This window comes from Pistacia vera, unplaced genomic scaffold (genome assembly GCF_008641045.1).
Source record: "Pistacia vera cultivar Batoury unplaced genomic scaffold, PisVer_v2 Contig1000, whole genome shotgun sequence".
Taxonomy (NCBI): Eukaryota; Viridiplantae; Streptophyta; class Magnoliopsida; order Sapindales; family Anacardiaceae; genus Pistacia; species Pistacia vera.
The window spans coordinates 92320-101821 of NW_022195029.1; the positions used below are offsets into that span (position 1 = coordinate 92320).

At 34.2% G+C, this 9502-nt stretch overlaps 1 protein-coding gene across 1 annotated transcript; it reads right to left on the bottom strand.

Moving 5' to 3' along the window:
* Window positions 1-3324: 3324 nt before the first annotated feature.
* On the bottom strand, window positions 3325-6822 carry LOC116132841. The gene is made up of 7 exons (XM_031418550.1): window positions 6665-6822; window positions 5548-5967; window positions 5281-5450; window positions 5112-5192; window positions 4894-4969; window positions 4500-4592; window positions 3325-3789 (listed from the first exon to the last, which is right to left on the bottom strand). Exons 2-7 carry the CDS (start codon window positions 5939-5941, stop codon window positions 3596-3598), a joined length of 1008 nt encoding a protein of 335 aa, XP_031274410.1. The 5' UTR covers window positions 5942-5967; window positions 6665-6822; the 3' UTR covers window positions 3325-3595.
* Window positions 6823-9502: the final 2680 nt, after the last annotated feature.

Consider the following 9502-nt stretch of genomic DNA (forward strand, 5'->3'; position numbering starts at 1 on the left):
TTTTGAAAATTACTAAGAATATTTAGAAAATGTGTTTGGTTGATTTGAATAAATTGGTACATAATATGTTTGGTTGGAAGGATAAATAGATGGGTATGTTATATAGATTACTAAATTACTCTCCTTTTTAAATATTAATATAATAGCATCTTTATTATTATTTTTTAAATAATTTCTTTTAATTCCTTACATTTGAAATTTTGTTAAAACACTCCAGCCATATAAAACTTTAATTTATACCAAAATCACCCCCACCCACCCCAAGCCACTACCAATAGCCAGCCACACTGCCAGCAGCCGACGGCAGTCGACAGAATGGCGCACAACTAGCCGTATATGGCCGGACGTGCACCGACAAAGCCAAAAATGACCATAGATCACAAATCTATGGCCGAAAAACAGTCAGATCTATGGCCATTTCACAGCAAAAGATCTTGCTGGTTGACCAGATCTTGCTGGTCGTGCACCATTACACTGACGCTAACGGCCGGTGGTGGTGAGTCATGGTCGACGGAGGTCTTGAGTGGCTGGAGATATTTTGTTAATTTTTAAACTTTTTTGTGGCTGAGGGGTTTTAACTAATTTCTCAAATATAGGAGGGTTGGGTAATTGTTATTTGGCTGACATTTGAGGACAATTGTGTCCAAAATGATTTTTAATAAAGGACAAAATAGGTAGAAAAATCATATTATCATGATAAAAGATTACTGTAATATTTTATTACTTGCAAACCAAACACCGAAATCTTGTAAAATAAACGAAGATTACCCCCGTTATCTTATATACCCTCAATCCAAATGGCCCCAATAAGATATATTTATATTGGAGACTTAGAATCATTTTTCCCCTTAGATACGAAAAAAAAAAAAAATCATCTTCTATTTTAATTAAAGAAAAATTCGTCCAAGAAAATATCTAATTAAAATAAATTTATTTAAAATCCAAGATAATATGAATTAATATCTCGTAACAAGATCCATAATTCAAATACAAAAATATTTGAATTAAATATGTCATAACTCATAACAACGTCTATAGTTCAAATATATAAATATATTAAATATCTAATTAAATCAAGCTGAGTTCCATGTTCCGAAGATGAAGGATTCCAGATCAAATTAAACACATATGCAAAACAAAACTTGAACTCAATAAATAAAACAAACCCAACCCACTAATGCCGTCTTAAAGATTTTTGATGCCCGTCCCTGATTGCGTCTTGGTGGCCGTTGCTTGTATGCATGACAGTGTAGAGTCTGTAGACAAGCCCACCGCCAGCAACGACCACCAAAATCACCAGAGTCTAACCAATTGTTGGACCTTAAATTTTTTTTTTTTTTTTTTTTTTAAAATTCTGTCTGAAAGACTTTATTATTAATCGCTTTTAAACTTTTTTTTTATATATTTAAATAATCTAATTCATAAACAGTTTTATATTTATTTTAATTAATAAATTTACAAATAATCTATTACTAAATTTAATCCAATTTACTTCTATCAATTCCCCTACAATCCAATGCCAAACAATCAATCTTGTCTTGAGTGTAGCACAAATCCCAAACTTGGTATAACATAGTATTCTTAGGAGGTATTTGTTTGAGGGTTATCTCTCATTATTGAAGTAATGTCATTTTATATTATTTATATTATTACATTTGATTGTCAAATAATATAAGAAACAATATAAGATTTCGATAATCTTTCAAAACCAACCATAACTATTGTTGATTATATAGGTGGTAATCTGCATACTTCTCTTTTTTTAGATATTTTAAGATTATTTAGTGATCTTAATTTTGTTACAATTTTGCTCTTAACTAGTAAAATTTTTAAACAATAATGCTCTTATTTTGAAATTAATTCACATGAAACTATCATTACAATTTTACCCTTAATTAATTAAGTTTTTTGACAAAAATGCTCTTATATTTATACAAATTAGTTAGGACCATTGCCACCTACCAGCCACCACCACTTTTCCACCAATGCCCACCGTCGACTGTTCTCACCGGAATGGCCCACGATCGGCCGTATCTAGTCGATCGTGCGTCAATCTAGCCAATTCCGGCCAAATCGATGACTGGAAACAGTTAAACAGCAATAAATCTGGTAAAAAACAGCCAGGTCTATGGTCGTTAACAGCCAGATCCATGGTTTTAACGACCACAGATCTGGCCGTTAACAGCCATTGATCTGATTGAAAATTGCTATAATAGATATGACTATTTTTGGTCAAATCCATGGCCATCTAGTCGTTTTTTGCCATTGATCTGATCGGAAACAATCAAATCGACGCATAGCCGACCAGACCTGATCGATCATGCACCGTTTTGACAACTAATGATGGCGACAGGCGATGGTGGCCAACGGTCGGTAGTGACTTGGGGTGGGTGGGGGGGATTTTGTTAGAAATTAAACTTTTATGTAATTAAGATGTTTTAGCAAGATCTCAAATGTGAAGGATTGAAAGAAATGATTTAAAAAATAATAATGAAAATAATATTATATGAATATTAAAAAAAAAAGGATAATTTAATAATCAATGTGTTTTAAAACCCAACCCCAGTTTAACTGAAACCCGAGACCTTCACCAGGCCGGGTTAACAATTTTCTTATTCACCCAAAACCTTAAAGTTTGGGATCGACGAACAATTGAAAGATAGTATGTTTGAGCTTTTGAAGAGAAAATATCAATGAGTGCAGTGGTAGCGACAGGATTGATTTTTGATGAGTTAATCGACCAAAAATCGAAAAACACTAGCAACAACAATAGCTAGCTTTTGCTAGCGATTTACGAGGTGAACAAAGGTGGAATGAGATGAGTTTTAGCTAAGAAGCTGAGGGAAGTATTTTCATGGTGATGAGAGAGTTCTTGGTAAGATAGCCAAAATCGATAAACATCAAAGTTGACAAGATCTAGCCAAAATCAATAGATCAACTGGATCTTGGATATATTTTCTAATATCGCTGACTTCTATTTAAGATGTTTATGCTAAATTTCAACTTATATGCAATTAATTATAATTTTTGTGTATTTACTAAATTTGAAACTTTTTCACACCCAGTTTGACCAACCGATCAGACCGATTAAGCCGATTAACCTAACACCTAGCAACTTGGCCAAGATTCACTCCAAATTAGTTATTAAAACATTTATTTATATAACATACCCACTAATTTATTCCTACTAACTAAACATATTAATATAACATATCCATCAATTTATTCAAACCTAACTAAATACATTTTCCTAAATATTTCTATTAATCTTCAAAATAATCTATCTTTCAATTAAAATAACATTTCCAATTAAACAATATTCCCTAAATCAAACACAACATTAATATAACTATAATATTCAGGTGAAATTATCAGAATGTCAATATATTTGCATAACATTGGGCATAGAGTACTAAAAATTCCGACTGCTGATGTACGATATACGTCATACGTAGAAAAAACAACTTGCTGCATCAATTTTCAGTACCAACTGATTTAAGTAACATGCAACTAATGAAAAGGCTTACTACTTAAGAGCACAGAAGTAAAAAAGAGAGATCCAGCCTATCCAACACATCCTTTCTTGCTTCCCAGCTTAGTTCCTCGATCTTCCTCGTGGAAATCCCATCCTTTCTCTGACATCTGATGAATTTTTCATCATCAAATGCTGTGTGCGTGGTGATCCAGATCTGTCGGCTACCACTCTCCCTAAGTTCTGTGATTGCTCCGTAGAAGGAAGTGACCAACCTCCCCGACTTGCCTGCTCATTCTGTCCGCTGCTACTTCCTCCTGCAACGCAAAAGGGTCATTTGACAAGCATATTTCACGACAGACATGTCTAGAAATTGCCAAAAGACTATCACAGTACACTGAAATAAAATATTGTATCAAATATTACAATACCCTCACATAAGTCCATTCAATATTATATTCTTAAAATACACACATAAAGCACAAGTAATATGTTTCTAACCTCAAATAACATCAAAGTGTTGTTTAAGCAGTTTCAACCTACTCCAGCCTCCTCACCAGCCATAGTTATTAATCTCATAATAAAATCTTTATACAACATGTCTCAATCAAATTTCCATTTTAATACTGTTAACCACATAATACACAGTGGAAAAGCTACATTTACATCAATTAGTGATCTGTTTGACAAATGAAATAAATAACAGCAATCATAATCTTAAGTTATTAACAGGTCTACTTTTCTTTGATCTTTCTGAAACACAGAAAAATGCTCTTCTTTTACTTCAGCCCCCCATGTAAGTTGCCCAAAGAGATTTGAGCTTTGGAAGTTTTATAAATCAACAACATAAACAAGTCTAAATAAGCAAGTCAACTTTGCTAATGACAATCAGGTAAGAGATTTGCACATTTGATACAGAAAGTGACACTCAATTCCACAAGAACACAAACAATGTAAAGTATGGCCAACATTAGCAGACAAAAAAAAAAAAAATATATTACATTCCAAGCCATGAAAACAATCTTACCCATTTTATTATGACCACTGAAACTACCGGTCCATCCAGGTAAGTATTTTCTTGCATTTCCATCCCAGGCTTCCTCGAAATCAGCAAGTTCATCTAAAAAATTCACACATTCAACCCTTAAATCAAGTTCATTGATCTTTTGAAAACCAATAATCCCAAAAGCTTTAGCAAGGTGTACGCCCCAAGTAGAGCATAATTAAGCATATAAAACACAAAATCTTACCAGTATACACTGGCAAAAATCCAAACGTATTGACAAAATGCAACAACAAAATATAGACCATACATAGCATATCAAACACAAAATTTTACTGGTATACACTTGCCAATACCCAAACATATTGACAAAATGGAACACAGCAAAACATAAACCATACATAAGATCACTACATACCTTCTTTCAGGTTGCGCAAAGCCTGGAGTGTATCCACCTTACCATCAGAATTAAGCTTTCTTGTAACAGAATGACCCTACAACAAAAATTCCCAACATTAAATTTTTGAAGTCACATGCAAATTGACCTGAGTATAGCTTAGATTTAATATATACTCCAGCAAGAAACCAAGAAAAAGAACAACAAAAAAAGATAAATAAAAAAAATCCAACCAATACCTTCTTGTTAAGTCCCCTTGAAATCTTGTGAGTTGCTTGCCTGGTAGTAGTATCAGCTTCTTTGCTTTCTTCAAATGTTACCTGTACCATATCATTGGCAAATATTAGGGAAAAATAGAAAACAACTAACCAAAAATAACCCAACTTTGTCATCATTATAATTACTCACACCATCACTTCCCGTCCTCCTTGTCTTAGAGGAAGTATAGTAAGCTCCATTGGCACCACCGTAAGTTACATTAGAGCTTGAAAAGGTGAAGCTATGAGCTTGGGGCGGCAGCTGCACACCGTTACATAGACTATAATCATTGCTGTATTGCAAATGCTTGTTCTTTCTTCCTGGAGTATAGAGGAAACGGCAGTTTTTTTCCTCAGACTTCAGCAATAATGAGCAGAAACGACACTAAAAGCGATTGAAATAACACAAATGCTATACCTTCAACTACATCATCTGGATCCTCAACAAAAGGCTCCTTACTAGACCTTCCATGCTTCCTAGGATTTTCTTTGTTCTCTTTAACTGCTTCTTCTTCATCAGAGTTAAGTTCTTCTATAACTAGCCCCCTTGACCTTTTGGGCTCTGGAGCTTGATGCTCAATAAAGGCAGATGGTTGCATATTTATCAAAGGACTTCCGGTATGGCCAAAGAAGTTCGACTCAAGCATACCACCAAAAGGTCTTGTGAAGAAGGGGTCATCAAATGGGTCCCTTCCGCCAAAGAAACTAGAGATTAAACTCCTGGGACCCCCAAAGCGATCAAAACCTCCAAAATTGGCAAAGGGATCACCAAAATCAAAGAAAGGACCCCTGCCTCCTCTCCCTCTTTGCATCTTCCCTCAGCTATAAACTTTCAAAACTAGCGAATGCAACCACAAAACAATGTTTAGCACATCAACAAGGTGTTCAACAGCCTTAGCGGTTTCGACAACAATTAGAAATGAGCACCGCAAAAAGTAAAATAACTAAAAGGGCTAAAAACCCTTCATGCATTCTAGGTAGCAGAGCGATACAATCATAACTAGATTATGACCCAACAATTCCTGATACTTAACAAGGAATAGAGATCAGCGAGCAACACCAAATCGAATTCATCACAAGAGAGCCATCAACAGAAACCCTAGTGCAACCAAAGAACACACTATCATATATTCTCTTACAGGAGGTTTTGTCCCAAGTCCTACAATCCAAAGAATCAACGGAAATACTCCAATCAAACTATCCCAGAACCCCACCTTCTAACTTTTTTTTTTTTTTTTCTCACCATGAAAACGGACGATAACAAATATAAAGGAACACCAAACATTATCAAAGGAAAAGGAAGAAAAAAGGACACAATTAAAGAACATTAAATTGGCGAGAAACAATTTTATTCAAGCTTAAAATATATATGATTTTCTTATAAAAAAAAAAAAAAAATTCTCAAACCATCAAAGACAAAATCGCTTCGAATTATATTAACTTGCCGAATTAAGCACATAACATAAAAATAAAAAATAAAAGAAGACAGACATACACAAGCGTTAAAGAAATAAAGAAATAGGTCGAGAGAGCACCTGTAAAGGAACAAGATGGAGAAACCCTAACTGCCACGAAAATTGAACGAGTTGATTTGAAAGGATGATTTATTTTTTTCTTTTCAGGGAAAGTAAGTCGGTGTTTGTTGTTGGGCTAAGAATAACAACTGCACTTTTTTAATAAATAACAAATTTCAGATATTTATTATATTTCACTGAAGAGATAAAGAGAATGGAAGATTCTCGACCTCCCCATAAAGCCCTCTGGATTGATTGTGGCCCCAACTAATGTGGCATTGGGATATTGATTCTTTGGAAGTATTTGAATGATATAATAGGGATGTTATATTAATACAAAATAGATTATTTTAAAGATTATTAAGAATGTTTAAAAAATATATTTGATTGATTAAAATAATATATATATATATATATATATATATATATCATTAAATTATCTTTTTTTTTAAATATTAATATAATATTTTTTTTGAATAATTCTTTTAACCCCTTATATTTGATATTTTGCTAAAACACCTTAACACATAAAACTTTAATTTGTAACAAAATCATCTCTATCCACCCCAAGCCATTACTGACAACTAGCCACCACTGTTGGCTGTCGTCAGCAGTCGACAGAGTGGTGGTTTTGAAACAAGGATGAGTCACGCAGGGAGTCCGTCCAAGCTTTAGCAACTAATGCCTCCGCTAACTTCTTGGGGGTGAACAAAGTGTTCTAAGTCTGAGATCGATACTGGTTAACTCCACAAGTGCTCTACCATTGGTCCACACACAGAGTCATCAGGCAAAGTTAGAGCTTGGATTGGGAATGAGATCACAAGAGGCTAGGCTACTAGAGAAGATAGAGACTAGCTGTATATGATCAGCCGTGCACCGGCAAAGCCATTTTTGGTCATGGATCACAAATCGATGGTCATTTCATGGCTAAAGATGTGGCCGTGAAAAGGCTAGATCTTTGGCCATGAAATGACCATAGAAATGACCAGATCTGGCCGTTTTCGATGCACGACTGGCCAGATTTCGTCAATTGTGCACCATTACGGGGACTGACACCGATGGTTGGCGGTGGTCTTGGGTGGTTGGGGGTATTTTGTTGACTTTTAAACTTTTTTGTGGCTTGGGTGTTTTAGCTAATTTCTCAAATGTAGGGAGGTTAGGTAATTGTTATTTGGTAGACATTTGAGGGCAACTGTGTCTGAAATTGTATTTAATTAAGGGCAAAATAGGTATAAAAATCAGATTACCCAGTAATGTTTTAATCCTAGGGGTGGGGGAGGGTATTGGATTACTCCCTATATTACCAATAATAAACACTAGTTGCAATAAAGATAATTTATTACTTGCAAACCAAACACCTGAATCTTGCAAAATAAACGAAGATTACCCCCGTTATCTTATATGTCCCCAATCCAAACACACCCTTTGTGTAAATTTAATCTTTCGCAGCTTCAGTAATAAGGGAGAACTTATGCTGTAATTGGTTTTGTGTTTTACAAAGAGTAAACAACATATTCCCACACGAGGTTCGACAAAATCCCAAATTGGTACCCTAGTTGCATTTATTCCAGATTCTCACCCTTAGGGTGTGTTTGGTTAGTGGTAATAGAATATTACTAAGGTAATGTCATCTTATTTTACTTGATTACCACGTTTGGTTGTCAAGTAATATAAAAGCTGGGTAATCTTCTAATACCAATAGTAGTTACTATTGGTAATATAAGAGGTAATCTGATTACCTCCATTTTCATAGGTATTTTAAGATTACTTAATAATCTTATTTTTATTACAAATTTACTCCTTATTAATAAAATTTGAGGACAATAATGCCCTTGTTTTAAAAACAATTTACAAAAATACTAGTTGACTATTTTATCCTTATATACAAAGTTTTTAGGACATAAATACCCTTAAAATTTAAAAAAAAATTACCAAAGGGTGGTGGTTGGATCTGGCCACCACCGTCAGCCACCGAAAACCACCACCGGCAGTGATAGAATTGCTCAAGACCGGCCGAAAATAGTCAGATTTGGCCTTTCATAGTCACATCTTTGGTCGTGAAACGACCACGGATCTGGCAGTAAAAGGCCATATATTTGGCCGTGAAACGGCTATTGTTTCATAGCCAAATATCTACCCTTTCATGACCAAATCTCCATTGTCGCAACCGCCGCGGTGGTGGCAAGTCGCCGACAGTGGCTTGGGTTGGGTGTGGGTGTTTTTATTAAGTTTTAAACTTTTTTTGTTGGTAAGGTGTTTTAGCTAAATCTGAAATGTAAGGGGTTAAAAGAAATTATTCAAATAATAATAATAAAAATAATATTATATAACATACCTACTAATTTATTCCTCCCAACTAAACATATTAATATAATATATCCACCAATTCATTCCAACCAACCAAACACATTTCCATAAAAATTCTTAGTAATTTTCAAGGTAATCTAACTTTCCATTAATATAACATTTAGAGTGCGTTTGGTTCGGAGAACGTTTTATTGCTGAAAAAGTAAGATTACCACCGAGATAGATTACCTTCGGGGGAATGTTATATCAATATGTTTTGTTAGATTAGTAGGTATAAATAATTAAGATGTTTGGTTAGAAAGAATAAAATATTATCGACAGAGACTTTTACTGAATTACCCTTCCTTTTTAATATAATAATAATAATAATATTATTATTATTATGATGGTTATTATTATTTAAATAAATTCTTTTAACCCCCTATATTTGAGAATTTAGTTAGAACATTATCAACAACAAAGTTTAAATTTTAACAAAATGCCTCCAGCCACCCAAGACCACTGCCAGCCAACGACGTCAATCACCAAAACGATGCATGACCAGCAAGATTA